The 24,570-nt window shown below is 35.8% G+C and overlaps 1 protein-coding gene across 1 annotated transcript in view; it reads left to right on the forward strand.

Moving 5' to 3' along the window:
* The window catches only part of baiap2l1b (BAR/IMD domain containing adaptor protein 2 like 1b), a 104,341-nt gene that overhangs the window by 4,437 nt on the left and 75,334 nt on the right, over positions 1-24,570 (forward strand). The window contains exons 2-3 of the mRNA XM_062036858.1: positions 6,676-6,751; positions 6,865-6,951. Of these exons, the coding sequence (XP_061892842.1) occupies positions 6,676-6,751; positions 6,865-6,951 (163 nt within the window). The remainder of the gene's footprint in view (positions 1-6,675; positions 6,752-6,864; positions 6,952-24,570) is intronic.

Consider the following 24,570-nt stretch of genomic DNA (forward strand, 5'->3'; position numbering starts at 1 on the left):
AAAAAGATGTTTTGACAAAAACAGACTATGTTTGAATCTCAGTAAGACTAAAATAATGCTATTTGGTAACAGTAGAAGAGAAAGTCAAACACAAATACAAATGGAAGGAGTAAATATTGAAAGGGTAAAATAAAACACATTTTTGGGTGTAATAATAGATGATAAAATGAATAGGAAACCTCATGTAAAAAATGTAAAAAGGGTAAAATAGAACACATTTTTGGTTGTAATAATAGATGATGAAATAAATTGGAAATCTCATGTAAAAAATGTAAAAAGGGTAAAATAAAACACATTTTTGGGTGTAATAATAGATGATAAAATGAATTGGAAACCTCATGTAAAAAATGTAAAAAGGGTAAAATAGAACACATTTTTGGTTGTAATAATAGATGATAAAATGAATTGGAAATCTCATGTAAAAAATGTAAAAAGGGTAAAATAAAACACATTTTTGGGTGTAATAATAGATGATAAAATGAATTGGAAATCTCATGTAAAAAATGTAAAAAGGATAAAATAGAACACATTTTTGGCTGTAATTATAGATGATAAAATTAATTGGAAATCTCATGTAAAAAATGTAAAAAGGGTAAAATAAAACACATTTTTGGGTGTAATAATAGATGATAAAATGAATTGGAAATCTCATGTAAAAAATGTAAAAAGGGTAAAATAAAACACATTTTTGGTTGTAATAATAGATGATAAAATTAATTGGAAATCTTATGTAAAAAATGTAAAAAGGGTAAAATAAAACACATTTTTGGGTGTAATAATAGATGTTAAAATGAATTGGAAATCTCATGTAAAAAATGTAAAAAGGGAACAATAAAACACATTTTTGGTTGTAATAATAGATGATAAAATGAATTGGAAAACTCATGTAAAAAATGTAAAAAGGGTACAATAAAACACATTTTTGGTTGTAATAATAGATGATAAAATGAATTGGAAATCTCATGTAAAAAATGTAAAAAGGGTGACATAAAATACATTTTTGGGTGTAATAATAGATGATAAAATGAATTGGAAATCTCATGTAAAAAATGTAAAAAGGGTAAAATAGAACACATTTTTGGTTGTAATAATAGATGATAAAATTAATTGGAAATCTCATGTAAAAAAATGTAAAAAGGGTAAAATAAAACACATTTTTGGGTGTAATATTAGATGATAAAATGAATTGGAAATCTCATGTAAAAAAATGTAAAAAGGGTCAAATAAAACACATTTTTGGTTGTAATAATAGATGATAAAATGAATTGGAAATCTCATGTAAAAAAAAATAAAAAGGGTCAAATAAAACACATTTTTGGGTGTAATAATAGATGATAAAATTAATTGGAAATCTCATGTAAAAAATGTAAAAAGGGTCAAATAGAACACATTTTTGGTTGTAATAATAGATGATAAAATGAATTGGAAATCTCATGTAAAAAAAATTAAAAAGGGTAAAATAAAACACATTTTTGTGTGTAATAATAGATGATAAAATGAATTGGAAATCTCATGTAAAAAATATAAAAAGGGTAAAATAGAACACATTTTTGGTTGTAATAATAGATGATAAAATTAATTGGAAATCTCATGTAAAAAATGTAAAAAGGGTAAAATAAAACACATTTTTGGGTGTAATAATAGATGATAAAATGAATTGGAAATCTCATGTAAAAAATGTAAAAAGGGTAAAATAGAACACATTTTTGGTTGTAATAATAGATGATAAAATGAATTGGAAATCTCATGTAAAAAAATTAAAAAGGGTCAAATAAAACACATTTTTGGGTGTAATAATAGATGATAAAATGAATTGGAAATCTCATGTAAAAAATGTAAAAAGGGTAAAATAAAACACATTTTTGGGTGTGATAATAGATGATAAAATGAATTGGAAATCTCATGTAAAAAATGTAAAAAGGGTAACATAAAACACATTTTTGGGTGTAATAATAGATGATAAAATTAATTGGAAATTTCATGTAAAAAATGTAAAAAGGGTAAAATAAAACACATTTTTGGTTGTAATAATAGATGATAAAATGAATTGGAAATCTCATGTGAAAAAATTAAAAAGGGTCAAATAAAACACATTTTTGGGTGTAATAATAGATGATAAAATGAATTGGAAATCTCATGTAAAAAATGTAAAAAGGGTCAAACAAAAACACATTTTTGGGTGTAATAATAGATGATAAAATGAATTGGAAATCTCATGTAAAAAAAATAAAAAGGGCAAAATAAAACACATTTTTGGGTGTAATAATAGATGATAAAATGAATTGGAAATCTCATGTAAAAAAATTAAAAAGGGTCAAATAAAACACATTTTTTGGGTGTAATAATAGATGATAAAATGAATTGCAAATCTCATGTAAAAAATGTAAAAAGGGTGAAATAAAACACATTTTTGGGTGTAATAATAGATGATAAAATGAATTGGAAATCTCATGTAAAAAATGTAAAAAGGGTCAAACAAAAACACATTTTTGGGTGTAATAATAGATGATAAAATGAATTGGAAATCTCATGTAAAAAAATTAAAAAGGGTCAAATAAAACACATTTTTGGGTGTAATAATAGATGATAAAATGAATTGGAAATCTCATGTAAAAAATGTAAAAAGGGTAAAATAGAACACATTTTTGGTTGTAATAATAGATGATAAAATTAATTGGAAATCTCATGTAAAAAATGTAAAAGGGTAAAATAAAACACATTTTTGGGTGTAATAATAGATGATAAAATGAATTGGAAATCTCATGTAAAAAATGTAAAAAGGGTAAAATAAAACACATTTTTGGTTGTAATAAAAGATGATAAAATGAATTGGAAATCTCATGTAAAAAAATTAAAAAGGGTAAAATAAAACACATTTTTGTGTGTAATAATAGATGATAAAATGAATTGGAAATCTCATGTAAAAAATGTAAAAATGGTCAAATAAAACACATTTTTGGTTGTAATAATAGATGATAAAATGAATTGGAAATCTAATGTAAAAAATGTAAAAAGGTTCAAACAAAAACACATTTTTGGGTGTAATAATAGATGATAAAATGAATTGGAAATCTCATGTAAAAAATGTAAAAAGGGTCAAATAAAACACATTTTTGGTTGTAATAATAGATGATAAAATGAATTGGAAATCTCATGTAAAAAATTTAAAAAGGGTCAAATAAAACACATTTTTGGGTGTAATAATAGATGATAAAATTAATTGTAAATCTCATGTAAAAAATGTAAAAAGGGTCAAATAGAACACATTTTTGGTTGTAATAATAGATGATAAAATGAATTGGAAATCTCATGTAAAAAAATTAAAAAGGGTCAAATAAACCACATTTTTGGGTGTAATAATAGATGATAAAATGAAATGGAAATCTCATGTAAAAAATATAAAAAGGGTAAAATAGAACACATTTTTGGTTGTAATAATAGATGATAAAATTAATTGGAAATCTCATGTAAAAAATGTAAAAAGGGTAAAATAAAACACATTTTTGGGTGTAATAATAGATGATAAAATGAATTGGAAGTCTCCTGTAAAAAATGTAAAAAGGGTCAAACAAAAACACATTTTTGGGTGTAATAATAGATGATAAAATTAATTGGAAATCTCATGTAAAAAATGTAAAAAGGGTAAAATAGAACACATTTTTGGTTGTAATAATAGATGATAAAATTAAATGGAAATCTCATGTAAAAAATGTAAAAAGGGTGAAATAAAACACATTTTTGGGTGTAATAATAGATGATAAAATAAATTGGAAATCTCATGTAAAAAATGTAAAAAGGGTAAAATAGAACACATTTTTGGTTGTAATAATAGATGATAAAATTAATTGGAAATCTCATGTAAAAAATGTAAAAAGGGTCAAATAAAACACATTTTTGGGTGTAATAATATATGATAAAATGAATTGAAAATCTCATGTAAAAAATGTAAAAAGGGTCAAATAAAACACATTTTTGGTTGTAATAATAGATGATAAAATGAATTGGAAATCTCATGTAAAAAATGTAAAAAGGGTGAAATAAAACACATTTTTGGGTGTAATAATAGATGATAAAATGAATTGGAAATCTCATGTAAAAAAAATATACAACATAAAGTAGCAAGAAACAAGTCAATAATGAATAAAGCAAAACATGTTCTAGACCAAAAATCACTTCCTTATCTCTACTGCTCACTAGTGTTACATATCTGAGTTATTGTGTAGAAATATGGGGAAATAACTACAAAAGTGTGCTTCATTCACTAACTGTGTTACAAAAAAGATTAATTAGAATAATACATAATGTTGGATATAGAGAACATACAAACCCTTTATTTATTAAATCACAATTATTGAAATTCAACGATTTGGTGCATTTGCAAACAGCTAAAATTATGTATAAAGCAAACTACAACTTGCTACCCAAGAATATACAACAATTCTTCTCAACAAAAGAGGAGAAATATAACCTTAGAGGAAAATATAATTTAAAAAAATGTGTATGCTCGTACAACACCTAAAACCTTTAGTATATCAGTATGTGGAATTAAATTGTGGAATGGATTAAGCAAAGAAATCAAACAAAGCACCAATATGATGACTGTTCAAACTACAAGTGTTCACAAAGTACAGTACAGTTTGCTTACTATGGTATATTATTTATTTATTTATTTATGTGTTCACTGTACTGTTACAGAGAACAAGGAAATTGGATAAAATTGCTCTGGTATGAAAAGGGGTAGGGTTAAATAAACTCTGCTTCTTCCTACTTCTTTTCGGACGTGCTGTAATGAAACAACTGGAATTGTGTGATGCATGACATTGCATCGCATGCATGTTCCACATAAACTGGAACTGAACCGAGCTGAACTAGAAGGACTACCCTTAAATCACAGCCCATGAGCCAACATTGTGCACATTGAATACATGCACGCACAAGGTGGACATATATAATGAATGCGATCGCTCCGCTTGCCAGTTGTCAACGATAGCAGCCACCTTGGATAGTTGAAATTAACACAAAGACTCAAATAGTACACCAAGTCCACCAATATGGGACATCTGTAAAATAGGGTTTGTTTTGTTTATGTCAGTGCACTAAACGTGTCAATTTTGCCAACATGGTTTCTTATGGGAGCCCGTTTTCGTAGCAAAGTATTCTGTGGACTGTGTTGCTGCCAAATTAGATTAGATTAGATTAGATTAGACAAACTTTATTGATCCACAAGGGAAATTGTTCCACACAGTAGCTCAGTTACAAAGGATGGAAAGGATAATGCAGGTATAGAGTAGACTAAAATGTACCGTAGTAGCAATATAAAATATATGTAATATTCACATATTCTATATACAGTATATAATATATACTGATATATTATATTATTATATTATATTTGTATACAATATAAAACAAATCCCAAATACCATGTACAATATTACAGTTTACATATACAGTTTATCAATCAATCAATCAAAGTTCATTTATATAGCCCTAAATCACGAGTGTCTCAAAGGGCTGCACAAGCCACACAACCAAGTGCACAATTTAGCTTTATCGATGCGTATGTTAGAATGACAAAATGTGACATAATTGACCAAATTCTTAACCATAAAGCATAACCATATAAGCCAGGGGTGTCAAACACATGGCCCGTGGGCCATACCAGGCCCGCGAACAGGTTTAATCCGGCCCGCGGCCTACAAGATGAGTTTGCTAGGTATAAAAATGCGCTGCAATTTTTTTATTGAAAGAAACTCCAGTTGTTGTTTTTTTTGCAACAGCAATTTGAGTGCGACTCACGTCACACTTGACACTCTTTAAAGATGAAGTGTCAGCTGACTTTTAAGCTACTGCGACTCCAATCAGCAGAGGTGCAAGCAATCAGCTGCTCCTGTTGTTACTGGCAGCAGATGGCGGCAGACTGATGCAGTATCGACACACAAAACCTTCTTTCATTGTAAATCACCCACTCAATGGACAAAATAACTTCGTAGTAGTTAGAGTTCCATGCAGCGCTCGCAGTTGCACACCCTGAACTCCATTGTAAAAATGTGTGTTTCTACATTTGTTGTTTGTTCTGTTTTATTTTATGCTTAAATCTACAATGTTCACATTGGTTAAGTCTGTAGTTATGTTACCTTGATGTCAGCTATGGTGTCATTACGAAAATGGTTTTGTTTATATTATAATCGGTAATATTTGAATGATGATAAATTAATGTGTTGTGGCAGTTGCGGATGTCACCAAAGCGGCGGTTTGAGGACAGACTCGGTTGCTTTTCCAAGCACGTCTTTAATGGTGAACTGCCAACATGAGAACGATTAACAGGAAGTGCTTAAAGTTTAATGCCTGTTTAAATACAGTGAGACTGTTTTTTAAACTGCACCAATTGTTTTCCTCAGAATTTTCGACTAACAAAGTGTTTTGCCAAGAGAATTATTTGTAAAATGTACATTTTCATAATGTGCTTGTTCTATTTTTGATCACAGCAAAACAAAGAAAACGATCTGAAGTTGTTGTTTATTTTTAAGTTATTATGCCATGAGTTTACCACATGAGTATAGATTTTCCTCCTTGCGGCCCCCGAGCTAAAATGAGTTTGACATTCCTGATATAAGCTAAACAAGAATGACATGTGCTAAAAGTCTCTCTCTCCTCTCTTGTCTGATCACTCAGAATGTGATGGAACAGTTCAACCCGGGTCTAAGGAACCTGGTCAACCTGGGCAAGAACTACGAGAAATCTGTAGCCGGTGAGCAAATTTGACTTTTGAAAATTACATACAGTAGAAGCACTACTAAGAAGTGTATGTATATATGTACACTGTCTTAATAAATACTGATGATATTGTTGTCTTTTACCCAGCAATGGCCTTGGCAGGAAGATTGTATTTTGACGCTGTGGCTAAAATTGGGGAAAGTGCAGCAGTGTCTCCTGTGTCCAGAGATTTAGGTACGTTTCCATTTCCTTTAACGCTCTGTAGTGCAAAACCCAAAAGCAGTGAAGTTGGCACGATTTGTAAATGGTAAATAAAAACAGAATACAATGATTTGCAAATCATTTTCAACATATATTCAATTGAATAGACTGCAAAGACAAGATACTTAATGTTCAAACTGGAAAACTTTTTTTCTGCAAATGTTAGCTCATTTGGAATGTGATGCCTGCAACATGTTTCAAAAAAGCTGGCACAAGTGGCAAAAAAGACTGAGAGAGTTGAGGAATGCTCATCAAACACTTATTTGGAACATCCCACAGGTGAACAGGCTAATTGGGAACAGGTGGATGCCATGATAGGGTATAAAAGCAGCTTCCATAAAATGCTCAGTCATTCACAAACAAGGATGGGATGAGGGTCACTACTTTGGGAATAAATGCATTAGGAAATTGTCCAACAGTTTAAGAACAACATTTCTCAACCAGCTATTGCAAGGAATTTAGGGATTTCACCATCTAAGGTCCGTAATATCATAAAAAGGTTCAGAGAATCTGGAGAAATCACTAAAAACCAACATTGAATGCCCGTGACCTTCGATCCCTCAGGCGGCACTGCATCAAAAAGCGACATCAGTGTGTAAAGGATATCACTACATGGGCTCAGGAACACTTCAGAAAACCACTGTCAGTAACTACAGTTTGTCGCTACATCTGTAAGTGCAAGTTAAAACTCCCTATGCAAAGCAAAAGCCATTTATCAACAACACCCAGAAACGCCGCCGGCTTCACTGGGCCCGAGCTCATCTAAGATGGACTGATGCAAAGTGGAAAAGGGTTCTGTGGTCTGACGAGTCCACATTTCATATTGTTTTTGGAAACTGTGGACATTGTGTCTTCTGGACCAAAGAGAACTGTTATAGGTGCAAAGTTCAAAAGCCAGCATATGTGATGGTATGGGGGTGTATTAGTGCCCAAGGCATGGGTAACTTACACATCTGTGAAGGCACCATTAATGCTGAAAGGTACATACAGGTTTTGGAGCAACATATGTTGCCATCCAAGCAATGTCTTATTCATGGACGCCCCTGCTTATTTCAGCCAGACAATGCCAAGCCACATTCTGCACGTGTTACAACAACGTGGCTTCGTAGTAAAAGAGTGCGGTTATTAGACTGGCCTGCCTGTAGTCCAGACCTGTCTCCCATTGAAAATGTGTGGTGCATTATGAAGCCTAAAACAACACAACGGAGACTGTTGAACAACTTAAGCTGTACATCAAGCAAGAATGGGAAAGAATTCCGCCTGAAAAGCTTCAAAAATGTGTCTTCTCAGTTCCCAAACGTTTACTGAGTGTTGTTAAAAGGAAAGGCCATGTAACACAGTGGTAAAAATGCCCCTTTGCCAACTTTTTTTGCAATGTGTTGCTGCCATTAAATTCTAAGTTAATGATTATTTGCCAAAAAAAAAATAAGTTTCTCAGTTCGAACATTAAATATCTTGTCTTTGCTGTCTATTCAATTGAATATAAGTTGAAATGTATTAGCAAATATTTGTATTCTGTTTTTATTTACGAATTACACAAAGTGCCAACTTCACTGGTTTTGGGTTTTGTACTTTCTTCAATGGTTTTTTGCATCATTTGGGTCTCTAAAGCCTCTTCAGACATATTCGTAATTTCAAGCATGACTATATTTACCTGGGTTACCTTCTAAAGGAAAGTTGTTCTAATGTGGACATTTGAACAGATGTGTTGTTATCAAGTCGATTTTAATTCAGTTGAACTCGCAGAATGACTCAAGTTTAGGGGAAAATTAGTATCATGTCAGGGGGTACTCCAGTCCTGTAGGTGGCAGTGATAAGATTATAGTGTCTACAACTGACTTGTACTAACAGATGGAGAGCAAAGCGTACACTAGACTCCAGCCTCAAGCTTATCACAATTAAGGCCTGATCTACTAAAAGTTTGCATGTATTAAAACACGTGCAAACTTGCTAGCGCATGCAAAGCTGATCTGTTAAACTTGTGCGCAAAAGATTGCCTCTTAAATGAGCAAAATTGAGAGCGCGATCCATTTAGCGTGAAATTCTTCATGTATATGCCGACTATAATATGATGATTAGAACGTGCACAATGCTAGGAGGATGAGTTACACATATAATCATTTAGCGCTCTCAATGTGATTTATTAACTCTGAAAGTGTTTTGCATCTATAATTAGCACGTTTTAAAATGTGCTTGCTGGGAATGTAAGAATATGAACATTTCATATCACGGTTATTGTGACCAAAATTGTCATGGTTATCATAATTATCGCAGTATTGTTGAATGTGCTGAAAAAGTACTTACACACACTAAAATCTTTGGATTTTTTTTTTTAAATACAAAAATAAACATACCCCTTGTTAGAAAGGCCATCATTTAGCATTTTTTGTAATTCTTATGCTTCACTGATAAGACTTGCCTGTCAGACGTTGTGCTGTCCCACTCTGTTGAGTGGTCCTTAAACGCACCTTAAAAACATATTGAATAGTTTAGTTGCCCAGACAGTAATGTCTTTAAATAAGTTTAATTGGGGTATGTAGTTTCTTATTCAGCGCCAGTCTGTCTGTGAGTTTATCAAAGTGCGGCTATTAATCACGGTTTATCAATCATTTTAATATGAAACCGTAATACTAACTGTCGACAATTTCACTGCAGCTATCAGTTACGCACGAATGTCTGTGAGAAAGGAGGAGATCGCGCTGTGAAGACAGACGATGGACAGAGAATCCGCCGTCTAATGTGCGTGTGTCAACTTATTAAGACTGTCAGAAATTAGAAAAAATATTAGACATATTGTCTATTCAGAAATAGATTTTTTCAATTGCTGGATGACAAAAAGGGCTGATTAAAACAAACTTAAATAGATTTATTAATGATTTTTTTTTGCATTATTTTTTTTCAAAGATATGTTATTAATATAAAGTATATCTTATATGTAAAAACATCTTACAACATGCATTTCCATGCATTCTCGCATACATTTCTGGTTCATTCCAGACGCACAATAACAACTCCCACAGCCCACCTTCGGCTTACTAAAAATAGGTTCCGTTGTCTCGATCGCCCTTCTGCAGTGTATCGCCCCGAAAAGGTGGCGTGTGTGCTGCATATTCCCCAACATAACAAAACAGCACAGGTTGGACCGTTGGAGCATATAATGTCATGAATGTGGAGGGAAATGAGTGTTTCCATGGGCATTGCCACTAGTACATGCAAAATCCTCATTCAAATAGTACCGTCTGCACCACTTTTGCACTTGTTGTCAATTGTACACGCTGTTTTAGTATATCACCCGCAACATGCACACTAATGGTACACGCAATTTTATACACTATATTGCCAAAAGTATTTAGCCACCTGCCTTGACTCACATATGAACTTGAAGTGCCATCCCATTCCTAACCCATAGGGTTCAATATGATGTAGGACCACCTTTTGCAGCTATTACAGCTTCAACTCTTCTGGGAAGGCTGTCCACAAGGATGCGGAGTGTGTTTATAGGAATTTTTCGACCATTCTTCCAATAGCGCATTGGTGAGGTCACACACTGATGTTGGTAGGGAAGAAGGCCTGGCTCTCAGTCTCCGTTCTAATTCATCTCAAAGGTGTTCTATCTGGTTCAGGTCAGGACTCTGTGCAGGCCAGTCAATTTCATCCACACCAGAATCTGTCATCCATGTCTTTATGGACCTTGCTTTGTGCACTGGTGCACAGTCATGTTGGAAGAGGAAGGGGCCTGCTCAAAACTGTTCCCACAAGGTTGGGAGCATGGAATTGTCCAAAATGTTTTGGTATCCTGGAGCATTCAAATTTCCTTTCACTGGAACTAAGGGGCCAAGTCCAACTCCTGAAGAACAACCCAACACTATAATTCCTCCTCCACCAAATTTCACACTCGGCACAATGCACTCCGAAATGTAGCGTTCTCCTGGCAACCTCCAAACCCAGACTGGTCCATCAGATTGCCAGATGGAAAAGCGTGATTCATCACACCAGAGAAGGCGTCTCCACTGCTATAGAGTCCAGTGGCGACGTGCTTTACACCACTGCATCCCACGCTTTGCATTGGACTTGGTGATGTATGGCTTAGATGCAGCTGCTCGGCCATGGAAACCCATTCCATGAAGCTCTCTGCGTACTGTACGTGGGCTGATTGGAAGGTCACATGAAGTTTGGAGCTCTGTAGCAACTGACCGTGCAGAAAGTCTTTGCACTATGCGCTTCAGCATCCGCCGACCCCTCTCTGTCAGTTTACGTGGCCTACCACTTGGTGGCTGAGTTGCTGTTGTTCCCAAACTCTTCCATTTTCTTATAATAAAGCCGACAGTTGACGTTGGAATATTTAGGAGCGAGGAAATTTCACGACTGGATTTGTTGCACAGGTGGCATCCTATGACAGTTCCACGCTGGAAATCACTGAAAGCGGCCCATTCTTTCACAAATGTTTGTAGAAACAGTCTCCATACCTAAGTGCTTGATTTTATACACCTGTGGCCGGGCCAATTGATTAGGACACCTAATTCTGATCATTTGGATGGGTAGCCAAATACTTTTGGCAATATAGTGTAGCTTTCACATGCTGTTTAATGCTTGGTGTTTGGATCTTAGTAGATCAGGGGCCGTACTTATAAAGCTTCTTAGAGTGCCATTTTACACTTAAGTCCTGAGAATTTGCGAAATTTAGTCCTACTCTCAAACTTAAGAATAAAAGCTTTTTATCAACGTTCTTAAGTCTAAGAATCACTCCTACTCTCTACGATATTTAAGAGACCTTCAGAGGTGTCTTAAGTGGTTAGGAGTTGCCAGCAGGGGATGGCACTGAGGCGAGAGAGACGTGCGCGAACGTTCAGGGAACGGAACAATGTTTTTTTTTTTTTTGATGACGAGCAGCTGATCAAACGGTATCGTTTAGACAGAGCGGATATTATTTTTGTCACAGATTTAATACTTTTCCATTCCTTGTTGATTTCTGCATGTGTCTGCAGTGGGCTAGTATATATAGAGCCACCCACACCAGTTTCAAATTAGTTGCCTAATTAATGAATTGGAAAGAAAATGTTATGACAGTAGCGTATGTGTGTGGCCGTGAGGTGAGTGACGTCAGTGAGTGTGTGGGCGAGAGAAGAGAGGGAGCGGTAGCGTGAGTGCCGGCGGGGACTAGTTTGTTTTGTATTATTTTGCAGTTTATTGTCAAAATATACACTCCCATTGTCCACTTAAATATTTCCAAGATATTTCTTTATTCTTAGACAACGGATTCCCTTCCGTGATTGGTCATTTCTATGGACACAGAAATGACGTCACCTAAAATTCCGTTTACGGCACATAGTAATGTCGTAATTCAGCTCTGAGTGTGACACTTAAGATTCAGTCCTACACTTCGCTGAAAGTGTGAGTAAGACGCTTGATAACTAACTTTTAAGTGCAGCTTTCAGCGAAGAATTTATTTACTCTTAAGTCAACTCTTAGCAGACTTCTTAGGAGTAATTCTAAGAAGCTTGATAAGTACGGCCCCAGGCCCATAATGTAGGTAACTAACCAACGTTTGAACCAATCCTAAATCACTAGGTTTCAGCTACACTTAGATCAGCACCATGCTTTTCGTCTAATAGAACCACCATGCTTTGTTTGGCCAACTCCCCAGACTGAAGGCTGTCTGGTGTTGTGCTAATTCATCATCTCCAGTGGAACACTTTGATTTAACCACTGTATGTTTCTCAGCTCCCCTGCCGACAAGGGGAAAAGTGCTAATTAAATTGAGCGGCACACACAATGTGAGGAGGCAGCAGGAGTCGTTGGCCTTGTAGCACACCTACAGGGATGCATCACCTATAAAATGAATCAGTCGCCGCTTTAAAAGGTGTTTGTACATGTTTTTTATCTGAAAGGAGACAAATTATACAATTATTTTCACAGATCGGGGCAGGACCTGTCCACGCGGGAACACTTGTTGAGCAGTAACTGGGTTGAAAAAAAATCACTTCAACACACGCGTGCGATCAGAAAATGCAGTCGTGGTCAAAAGTTTACATACACTTGTAAAGAACATAATGGCATGGCTTTCTTGAGTTTCCAATAACTTCTATAACTCTTATTGTTTTGTAATAGAGTGATTGCAGTGTTTCCCATAAACTGCCAAGATACCTGTGGCGGTGGGGGCGTGTATGTGGGCGTGGCTATGGGCGTGGTCACATGACATCATCGAGTAATTTGCATAATTCACTACAATGATATGATTTTCTCTAAAAAGGCTCAAAAAATGTATACTTACTAATTAATAATAACAGTTTTGTTTTAAACGTCCATCCATCCATCCATCCATTTTACAATATAATTACAACACTTTATGTACATATTTATATACAGAGTTGAACAATAAGTTATTCACTGAAATATATTTATTAATTGTGGTTCTTACAAAAAATATATCTTATAAAATATAAAAGCTAAAATGTCCCCTTTAATTAGTGCATACTAAATAATTTAACTTTAGCCTACTACTACAACTAGGGATGTCCGATAATGGCTTTTTGCCGATTTCCGATATTTCCCAACTCTTTAATTACCGATACCGATATCAACCGATATATGCAGTCGTGGAATTAACACATTATTATGCCTAATTTGGACAACCAGGTATGGTGAAGATAAGGTACTTTTTTTAAAAATTAGTAAAATAAGATAAATAAATTAAAAACATTTTCTTGAATAAAAAAGAAAGTACAACAATATAAAAACAGTTACATAGAAACTAGTAATGAATGAAAATTAGTAAAATTAACTGTTAAAGGTTACTACTATTAGTGGACCAGCAGCACGCACAATCATGTGTGCTTACGGACTGTATCCCTTGCAGACTGTATTGATATATATTGATATATAATGTAGGAACCAGAATATTAATAACAGAAAGAAACAACCCTTTTGTGTGAATGAGTGTAAATGGGGGAGGGAGGTTTTTTGGGTTGGTGCACTAATTGTAAGTGTATCTTGTGTTTTTTATGTTGATTTAATAAAAAAATAAAAAAAAAATAAAAAATAAAAATGATACCGATAATAAAAAAAAACGATACCGATAATTTCCGATATTACATTTTAACGCATATATCGGCCGATAATATCGGCAGACCGATATTATCGGACATCTCTAACTACAACCATATTATTTACAAGCAACATAAAGTGAAACAGAGGCAGAGGTGTCCTGCCACAGTCAGTAACAAATAAACAGAAAACAGTAGTGGTCAAATACGAATAAGGCAACAAGAGAAGTATCCTACACTTCTCTTTTGTAAAGTAAATCTGAACAGCCTATATGGGCATCTACATCAACTATAAGATGTGCATGAGAAGCTGGACAGGACAAAAAAGAAAGAAAAAGAAAAGAAAAAAAAATATTTTTGTGGCGGACGTAATTCTTTCGTGGCGGGCCGCCACAAATAAAACTCTCTCCGAACAGCCATGTTCAGAGCATCTGGTTTTGGGAGGACTGTTCTGTCTCATGCAAATAAACCATAGCTCAGCCTGATGCTCCGTTTCTGTGTGTTGCTATTGAGCAGTCAGATTTTACATGAATGAGTGACCAGTCCAGGGAGAGTATGGACATTGAGAATCTATGCATTCAGCAAAACTCAAGGTTTGCTTATCTTCTGAATTTTACATGCCTTTGGTTCTGCGTAGTTGCTTGCCAGTAAATAAAACAATAAAAAAAAACAAGGGAAGTCCCAAATCATGGGCAGAAACACTCGCTGTGAGTGCGATTTTCAGAATCAGAATCAGAAGTACTTTATTAATCCCTGAGGGGAGTAAAAAGAAAAAAATATTTACCGTAGTCTAAGCATGGGGTCCAGACTGAGGCCAAGGGGGGAAACAACTCATAGCCATAGCACACATAGAGTTAGAGTTAGAGTTTGAGTTGATTTCGAACATGCAAGCATACAACAGGATACATCACAATTTCCAGTTTCTCTTTTCAACATGTTCGAAAAGGAGTAGGAAGAAGCAGAGCTTATTTAATCCTACCCCTTTTCTTTACATAACAATTGCTGAAACTTTTTTATTCACTTCCTGTTCTCAATGTATTCACAATAAACTCCATAGGTAATCACAATAAAAATAAATAAATAAATAATAGTAAGAATTTAATAATAATAATTGGTGAAGAAAGTCATATTTAATATGATGAGATAAGTAAGATTACTTTAAGAATGAATGAATGGATGGATTAAATAAATTGAGAATGTTTGTCATGGTTCTTCTTCTTTGTACTTTGTAAACACTTTAAGTTTGAAGAGTTTCTTGAAGTGGATCATATTAGTACATTGTTTGATTGCTTTGCTTAATCCATTCCATAATTTAATTCCACATATTGATATACTGAAGGTCTTAAGTGTTGTACGTGCGTACAAATGTTTTAAATTACGTTTTTCTCTAAGATTATATTTCTCCTCTTTTGTTGAGAAGAATTGTTGTATATTCTTGGGTAGCAGGTTATAGTTTGCTTTGTGCATAATTTTAGCTGTTTGCAAATTCACTATGTCGTGGAATTTCAGTATCTTTGATTCAATAAATAAAGGATTTGTATGTTCTCTATATCCAACATTATGTATTATTCTAACTGATCCTTTTTGTAACACCGTTAATGAATGAAGTGTACTTTTGTAATTATTTCCCCATATTTCTACACAGTAGCTCAGATATGGTAACACTAGTGAGCAGTATAGAATATGAAGTGATTTTTTGTCTAGAACATGTTTTGTTTTATTCATTATTGACGTGTTTCTTGCTACTTTATGTTGTATATTTTTTACGTGAGATTTCCAGTTCAATTTATCATCAATCATTATACCTAGAAATTTGGTTTCATTTACTCTTTCAATTTGTATTCCGTCTATTTGTATTTGTGTTTGACTTTCTCTTCTACTATTACCAAATAGCATTATTTTAGTTTTACTAAGATTCAACGATAGTCTGTTTTTGTCAAACCATCTTTTTAATTTGTTAATTTCTTCTGTTATTATTTGTATTATCTCCTGTGTGTTCTCTCCTGAACAAAACGCTGTTGTATCATCCGCAAATAATACTAACTTTAAATCTTTTGTAACTTTACAAATGTCATTTATATAGAGATTGAATAATTTAGGTCCTAATATTGATCCCTGAGGTACACCACAGGATATATTTAGCGTTGTAGACATGTGTTCGCCTAGCTTCACGTATTGTTTCCTGTTCGTTAGATAACTTCTTATCCAGTTTAAGACTAACCCTCTGATGCCATATCGTTCTAGTTTTTTGATTAAAATATTGTGATTAATTGTGTCAAATGCTTTAGTTAGATCCATAAAAACTGCTGCTGCACATTTTTTACTGTCTATTGCATTGGTAATTTCTTCTGTAATTTCAATTAAAGCCATTGAAGTTGAGACATTAGCTCTGTATCCATATTGGTTCTCTTCGAGTATTCTATTTTTATTTATGAAACTCTCTAATCTGTTATTAAACAGTTTTTCAATGATTTTAGAAAATTGTGGAAGTAAAGAAACAGGTCTATAATTTGTAAATTGATGTTTATCTCCAGTCTTATAAATTGGTGCAACTTTAGCTATTTTCATTTTGTTTGGAAATGTACCTGTTTGAAATGATAGGTTACTAATATACATTAATGGTCCTGAGATCTCTTCTATAACCTTTTTTATCGTTTCCATATCAATTCCATTACAATCAGTTGAAGTCTTAGATTTACATTTTTTCACGATTGTAACTATTTCCTCCTGTGTCACATTACTGAGGAACATGGAGTTGGGATTTCGCTCTATGGTATCATTATAGTCCTCAATTGGAACTGGGTCTGGAATCCTTTCTTCCAATTTTGGTCCAATATTTACAAAATAATTGTTGAAGCTTTCAACTACTTCCTTTATGTTGTCATTGTTTTTATTTCCGTCTAAAAAGTATTGAGGGTAGTCCCTCTTAGTTCCATTTTTAATAATGCTATTGAGGATGCCCCATGTTGCTCTCATATTATTTTTGTTCCTGTCCAATAATTCACTGTAATATTCTTTTCTACATGATCGTAGTATGTCTGTTAACTTGTTTTTATACTTTTTGTACTTAATTTCTGCCTCTATAGTTCTTTGTGCTATAAATTCTCTATATAGTGTATTCTTCTTCTTACAAGCATTTTTTAATCCTTTTGTCATCCATGGTTGATTATTCTTTCTCTGTTTATTACTAAGTTGTATCCATGGACAATGTTTGTCATAAAGTATTATGAACTTGTTTAAGAAATGTTCATATGCTTCATCAACCTCGTTTTCATTGTACACATTGTCCCAATCTTGCTTTTGTAGCTCAATTTTGAAAGCAGTCATCCTCTTCTCTGTGCACAGTCTTCGAAATGTCCTTTTGTCTTCCATGTTCTTCTTGTAGTGTCCATCATATATTGTAAAAACTGGCAGATGATCACTAACGTCGGTTATAAGTAGACCACTTGTAGTGTTATTGTCAAACTCATTGGTAAAAATATTATCAATAAGCGTGGCACAGTGTGCTGTGATTCTACTTGGCTTTGTGATTTTTGGATATAAACTGATGCTGTACATTGTATCAATGAAGTCATCAATAGACTTTTGCTAGTTAGGGTTCAATAAGTCAATATTAAAGTCACCACATAAGAACATTATTCTTTGACCATTATCCATGTAAGTAGCCTTGATCCATTCTTCAAATGTTTCTATACTTGACTTAGGTGATCTATATATACAACTGATGAAAATGTTTTTGCTTTTTTCTTGACATATTTCAATGGTTATACATTCTAAGATATTATCTATAGCAAATGACATGTTTTTTTACCACTTTGTAGTTCAGGTTCTTCATCACGTACACAGCTACTCCTCCTCCATTTTTGTTGGTTCTGTTGATGTAGTTTAGTTCATATCCCTCCAGATCAAAATCTATTCCTTTTTTATCATCAATCCATGTTTCTGTGACAGCAATCACTTTGAAGGGTTCGTTGATGTGTTCCAAAAAGTTCTTAATGTTGTTGTAGTTTGCATACAAGCTTCTGCTATTAAAATGAATAATTGACAATTTGTTATCGCATGTAATGTTGCTATTATATTGATCATCTGTATAATAAAAACAATTATTACTGATGTGGGAGAAAAAATTTGTATCTGGATCTATATCATTTTCCAAATCCTGGTTTTTGTAATCTTTGTTGCAGAAATTTTTTAGTTCCATATTTTCTTGTTCAACAATCTTTGATGTTGTTTCAATAATCTCAATAAGTGTAGGTGGATGCAATCCTGAATGTAGGTCCTCTTGTTTAGTCGTCCCTTGGAACATAGTAGTGTCGATGTTGAATTTGGGTGTTTGTTTTCTGTCAGAGTCCATTATCATCGTTGTTTTGGTAGCTGTGTAAACTTTAAAAATTGTCCAGGTCCTTGATGTCATGGACAACAATTACTCTTGCTTCTGGACCTCCATTCAGCTTGATGTAGATTTTACAGTTGGTGCTCCAAGTTCCCTGGATTTTTCCCTGCTTTCTCAAGTCGCGTGCTTTCTTGGCGATTCCAGCATTACGTTTTGTGAGATGCTCATTCATGTACACATTTGTTCCCTTCAGCTTCTTTCCCTGTCTCAGCAATGCCATTTTAGACTTTCTGTTTACGAGTTTCACGAGCACGACTGGAGTGGCGTTGTTGTTTCTTCCGTTCCGTGGGATGCAAGTTTCGATGGTATTAATGTCAATTTCAATTTCCTTTGATTGCAGAAAGTTGACCACTTGCTGTTCTGCTGAGATCATATCCATTCCATCTGGTTCACCTTCATTATTCACAGCTTTCGCATAGGATCTTGGTTTAATTCGGTGCCCAGTCACGATGATATCATTCATTCGTTTGTCCTGATCCATTTCATCTATAATATTACTCAACATGTTGTTGTCTTCTTGAAGGGTCTTCATTCGTTTGCCCATTTCAGTGGCTTCATTATTTCTTCTGTTGTTCTGAGATTGCAGATTTTCTATATTTTCCTGCAGACTTTTCACATCTTGTTGGTGTTCTGTTGTTACTTTTCTCAGATATTCTTTCAATTCTTCTTTCATTTCTTTCATTTCTTCTTTCATTTCTTTCATTTCTTTCATTTCTTTTTTCATTTCTTTAATTTCTTCTTTCATTTCTTTTTTCATTTCTTTCATTTCTTCTTTCATTTCTTCAAGTATTTGTAGTATCACTTCTTGATTCCCATCATGTCCTGTGTCCAACCTCAAATCTTGTTCCCAGTTGTGTTCTGTAACAGCTGACCCCGAAGGTTTCGGGATTTCAATCTTTCCTTTACCTTTTCGCATCGCGGCAGTCACTGACGTCACTGCCTCTTGCTTGTGTCTTAACGGCAGTTGCTTCTTTAGCGACTTGCGGCACTTTAACTTGTTTTTTCCAACAATTTCGTATCTTGCGCCGTTCAGAGATCAATTTGAGGTGTCAGCCTGTCAACTTATATCACTCTGCGACGTCGGGATCACTTTAAAACAGCTGTAAACTCGCTGTAGCTTTTGGTTGCTAGGCAACCGCTTTGATCTGCGGCAAGGCGCCTTTGGCTTGAGTCTAACGGCTCTCCCAACTCGCCTTCTTTCAGCGTATCAGTGCCTCTCAACTGACCAAAATCAGATTGAAGATGCCAGGGTACTCTCCTGTGGCTGTGATCGCAAATCAGTGGTCAAAATCTTCAGATTTAACAAAAAACTCCGGTAGCAAGAGCGGAGCCTTTCTCTTTTGCGTCCTTTCTCATTGACAGGAAGTGACGTGTGTAAGACATGTGTGTAAGAGGGAAACATCAAAGAACACAAATGACATTAAAGGCCTACTGAAATGATTTTTTTTTATTTAAACGGGGATAGCAGATCTATTCTATGTGTCATACTTGATCATTTCGCGATATTGCCATATTTTTGCTGAAAGGATTTAGTATAGAACAACGACGATAAAGATTGCAACTTTTGGTATCTGATAAAAAAAAGGCTTGCACCTACCGGAAGTAGCGTGACGTAGTCAGTTGAACATATACGCAAAGTTCCCTATTGTTTACAATGATGGCCGCATGAAGTGAGAGAGATTCGGACCGAGAAAGCGACAATTTCCCCATTAATTTGAGCGAGGATGAAAGATTTGTGGATGAGTAAAGTGCAAGTGAAGGACTAGTGGGGAGTTGAAGCTATTCAGATAGGGAAGATGCTGTGAGAGCCGGGGGTGACCTGATATTCAGCTGGGAATGACTACAACAGTAAATAAACACAAGACATATATATACTCTATTAGCCACAACACAACCAGGCTTATATTTAATATGCCACAAATTAATCCTGCATAAAAACACCTGCGTGTTTGTTATGCTAGCTCCTAGCTCCTCTGCTAGCTCCTAGCTCCATAGAACACGCCAATACAATTCAAACACCTGATCAACACACACAATCACTCAGCCCAAAAGACCGTTTACCTAACCCAAGGTTCATAAAGCTTATATATGTTTAAAAAGTTACGTACGTGACGCGCACATACGGTCAAGTTATCGAATGTTTAGCAGCCAAGGCTGCATACTCACGGTACCTGATATTCAGCTGGGAATGACTACAACAGTAAATAAACACAAGACATATATATACTCTATTAGCCACAACACAACCAGGCTTATATTTAATATGCCACAAATTAATCCTGCATAATAACACTTGCGTGTTTGTTATGCTAGCTCCTAGCTCCTTTGCTAGCTCCTAGCTCCATAGAACACGCCAATACAATTCAAACACCTGATCAACACACACAATCACTCAGCCCAAAAGACCGTTCACCTAACCCAAGGTTCATAAAGCTTATATATTTTTAAAAAGTTACGTACGTGACGCGCACGTACGGTACGGTACGTGTTATGCTAGCTCCTAGCTCCTCTGCTAGCTCCTAGCTCCATAGAACACGCCAATACAATTCAAACACCTGATCAACACACACAATCACTCAGCCCAAAAGACCGTTCACCTAACCCAAGGTTCATAAAGCTTATATATTTTAAAAAAGTTACGTACATACGCAAAAAAAAGCCAAAGCTGCATACTCACAGTAGCACGTCTGCGTCTTTGTCATCCAAATCAAAGTAATCCTGGTAAGAGTCTGTGTTGTCCCAGTTCTCTACAGGCGTCTGTGTATCCAAGTCAAAAGTCCTCCTGGTTAGAGTCTCTGTTATCCGAGTTCTTCCATCTTGACTGCATCTTTCGGGAATGTAAACAAAGAAGCGCCGGCTGTGTACTCTTGTGGCTGACTACGTTCGAAAAATACGTCCATTTCGCACCGACAACTTTCTTCTTTGCTTGCTCGGCTTCCTTCTCCATAATGCAATGAACATGATTGAAACAGATTCACGAACACAGATGTCCAGAATACTGTGGAATTATGAAATGAAAACAGAGCTTTTTCGTATTGGCTTCAATGTGGAAGGCATACCCGTGTTCCCCGGGCTACGTCACGCGCATACGTCATCCTCAGAGGCGTTTCGAACCGGAAGTTTAGCGGCAAATTTAAAATGTCACTTTATAAGTTAACCCGGCCGTATTGGCATGTGTTATAATGTTAAGATTTCATCATTGATATATAAACTATCAGACTGCGTGGTCGGTAGTAGTGGCTTTCAGTAGGCCTTTAAAGACATTAAAAGAGCAGAGCTGATGCAACCAGCTTCCACCACAGCAGTGTCATTTGTATTTACAGCTATAAAAGTAAAACAACAAAAAAATCCCCAAAATAAATAATCAATTGGCAGAGGGGTTAGTGCGTCTGTTTCACAATACGAAGGTTCTGGGTTCAATCCTGCGCTAAGGATCTTTCTGTGTGGAGTTTGCATGTCCTCCCTGTGACTGCGTGGGTTCCCTCCGGGTACTCCGGCTTCCTCCCACTTCCAAAGACATGCACCTGGAGATAGGTTGATTGGCAACACTAAATTGGCCCTAGTGTGTGAATGTGAGTGTGATTGTTGTCTGTCTATCCGTGTTGGCCCTGCGATGGTACCCCGCCTTCCGCCCGGTTGTAGCTGAGATAGGCTTCAGCGACCCCGAAGGGGATAAGCGGTAGAAAATGGATGGATGGATGGATGGATGGACGGATAATATATATTGTGCACACACGATTGCACCATGCATAGACAAGCAACCAAACAAAAACATCATTCCAACACCCATACACACTGTGGTGGCCTCTGCGGTGTTCTACGCCATCGTCTGCTGGGGTGGAGGGAGCATGGCCAGAGACAGGAGCAGACCCAACAAAGCAACCAACGGAGCCAACTCCTCCCTCACCCGCCCAGTGTCCAGTCCGCGTGGATGAGCGAGGATGCGTCTAAGAAGACCGAGGTATCCGATACATGCTCATTCAGCCAAGACACTGTGAAGCTTGTCCATCCCGGCGCTCAGCGCTAGCTCCGCAGCCCTGTCTCTCCATCCGCATCTCCTCCGGTCTCTCCGAACGGACTCTGGTGTGGCAGAGACCCAGCAGCTGGTCTCCATGACCAAAAAGCTCCCGGGAGGCAGATCCAGAAGTTCACAAAAAAGCACCGCAGAAGTCACGAAAGTGCCACCCCTTGTCGGACAGTCCTAAAGAGTCCCGAACCAAAAGCGGAAAAGATCATCAGGACTCCTCTTCTTCCTATCCAGGAGATCGCAAAAACCCGCTGCCTGACCAGGGCTCAGAAAATTTGCAGATACTCCTCCCACCCCCACCAAGAACTGTTTTCACTGCTGGACTCTAGAAAGAGGTTCCGCAGCCTCTGTAGCAGAACCTCCAGGTTCTGTAACAGCTTCTTCCCTAAGGCCGTAAGACTCTTGAACGCATCATAATAATCCCCTCAATTCCCCCCCAAAATGGATTAACTGGCTGGAATATAAAGACAATGTAACATACATCCATAAACGTGGATGCATATGCAAAAATGCAATATATTTATCTGTACAGTAATCTATTTATTTATATATGCACCTTATTGCTCTTTTATCCTGCACTACATCGAGCTAATGCAACAAAATTCCGTTCTTATCTGTACTGTAAAGTTCAAATTTGAATGACAATAAAAAGGAAGTCTAAGTCTAAAAGGCAAACACATGAAAACAAGAGAGAAACATCAGGAACACAAAAGGAACCCAAAATTAGCCCCATAAGACTTAATAGAATAAAATAGAAAGTACTTTATTGATCCCTGGGGGAAATTCAGCAACACAGTTCGCTCACAATAGACAATAATAATAATAAATAATATAATATATACACTACCGTTCAAAAGTTTGGGGTCACATTGAAATGTCCTTATTTTTGAAGGAAAAGCACTGTACTTTTCAATGAAGATAACTTTAAACTAGTCTTAACTTTAAAGAAATACACTCTATACATTGCTAATGTGGTAAATGACTATTCTAGCTGCAAATGTCTGGTTTTTGGTGCAATATCTACATAGGTGTATAGAGGCCCATTTCCAGAAACTATCACTCCAGTGTTCTAACGGTACAATGTGTTTGCTCATTGGCTCAGAAGGCTAATTGATGATTAGAAAACCCTTGTGCAATCATGTTCACACATCTGAAAACAGTTTAGCTCGTTACAGAAGCCACAAAACTGACCTTGAGTTTCTGGAGCATCACATTTGTGGGGTCAATTAAACGCTCAAAATGGCCAGAAAAAGAGAACTTTCATCTGAAACGCAACAGTCTATTCTTGTTCTTAGAAATGAAGGCTATTCCACAAAATTGTTTGGGTGACCCCAAACTTTTGAACGGTAGTGTATAATATATTGTATATATAATATATGAATAATATAAATATATTCTACATATATTCTACATTTAAGTGCAGTCAAGAAGGAACATATGCATTATACAGTCTGATGGCTGTCGGTATGAAGGACCTCCTGTGTCGTTCCGTGTTGCATTTTGGGAGTCTGAGCCTTCCACTGAACATGCTCATTCTCTCCGCATGGTCCGAGTGTAGTGGGCGGGAGGTGTTGTCCATAAAGGCTAGGAGTTTTGCTAGACTTCTCCTCTCTGACACCACCGCCAGAGAGTCTAGCTCCACTCCCACCAGTGCTGTCCAATTACCCTAAGTCTCCTTCATTTGTAACGATTTCAGTTGTGAAACCTTGTTATCAAGTGAGGTGGAAACGAGGGGCTGGATGCAAACCCATTACAGATGATAGTCATGTCTTATCTGGACAGTTTCATATATGGTGCCGTCAAAATATCCCGGCTGAGTCACACTGACCCCTGACTTTGCTTCACTAATCCATACAGGAGACACAGACAAAGCTATCGGGTTTCACAACATATCAGAGTTAAGTGGGGTTCACGGAGTAAACATAAACTACCGACTGCATTGTTTAATCTAATGATTTGTAAACAGAAATGTACACAAATATTTGGTGCAGCAAATATTTGTAATTAACTAGATTATGACGTGATTTTTGTTTGACCTCACCAAGGAATCATGAATGAAGTGTTCTTGTGTACAAGACGGTAGAAAGTCTTGTTGCTTCCAGGCTTGCTCATGGATGCAGTGAGTGCTT

The sequence above is a fragment of the Entelurus aequoreus genome, linkage group LG25 (assembly GCF_033978785.1).
Source record: "Entelurus aequoreus isolate RoL-2023_Sb linkage group LG25, RoL_Eaeq_v1.1, whole genome shotgun sequence".
Classification (NCBI taxonomy): domain Eukaryota; kingdom Metazoa; phylum Chordata; class Actinopteri; order Syngnathiformes; family Syngnathidae; genus Entelurus; species Entelurus aequoreus.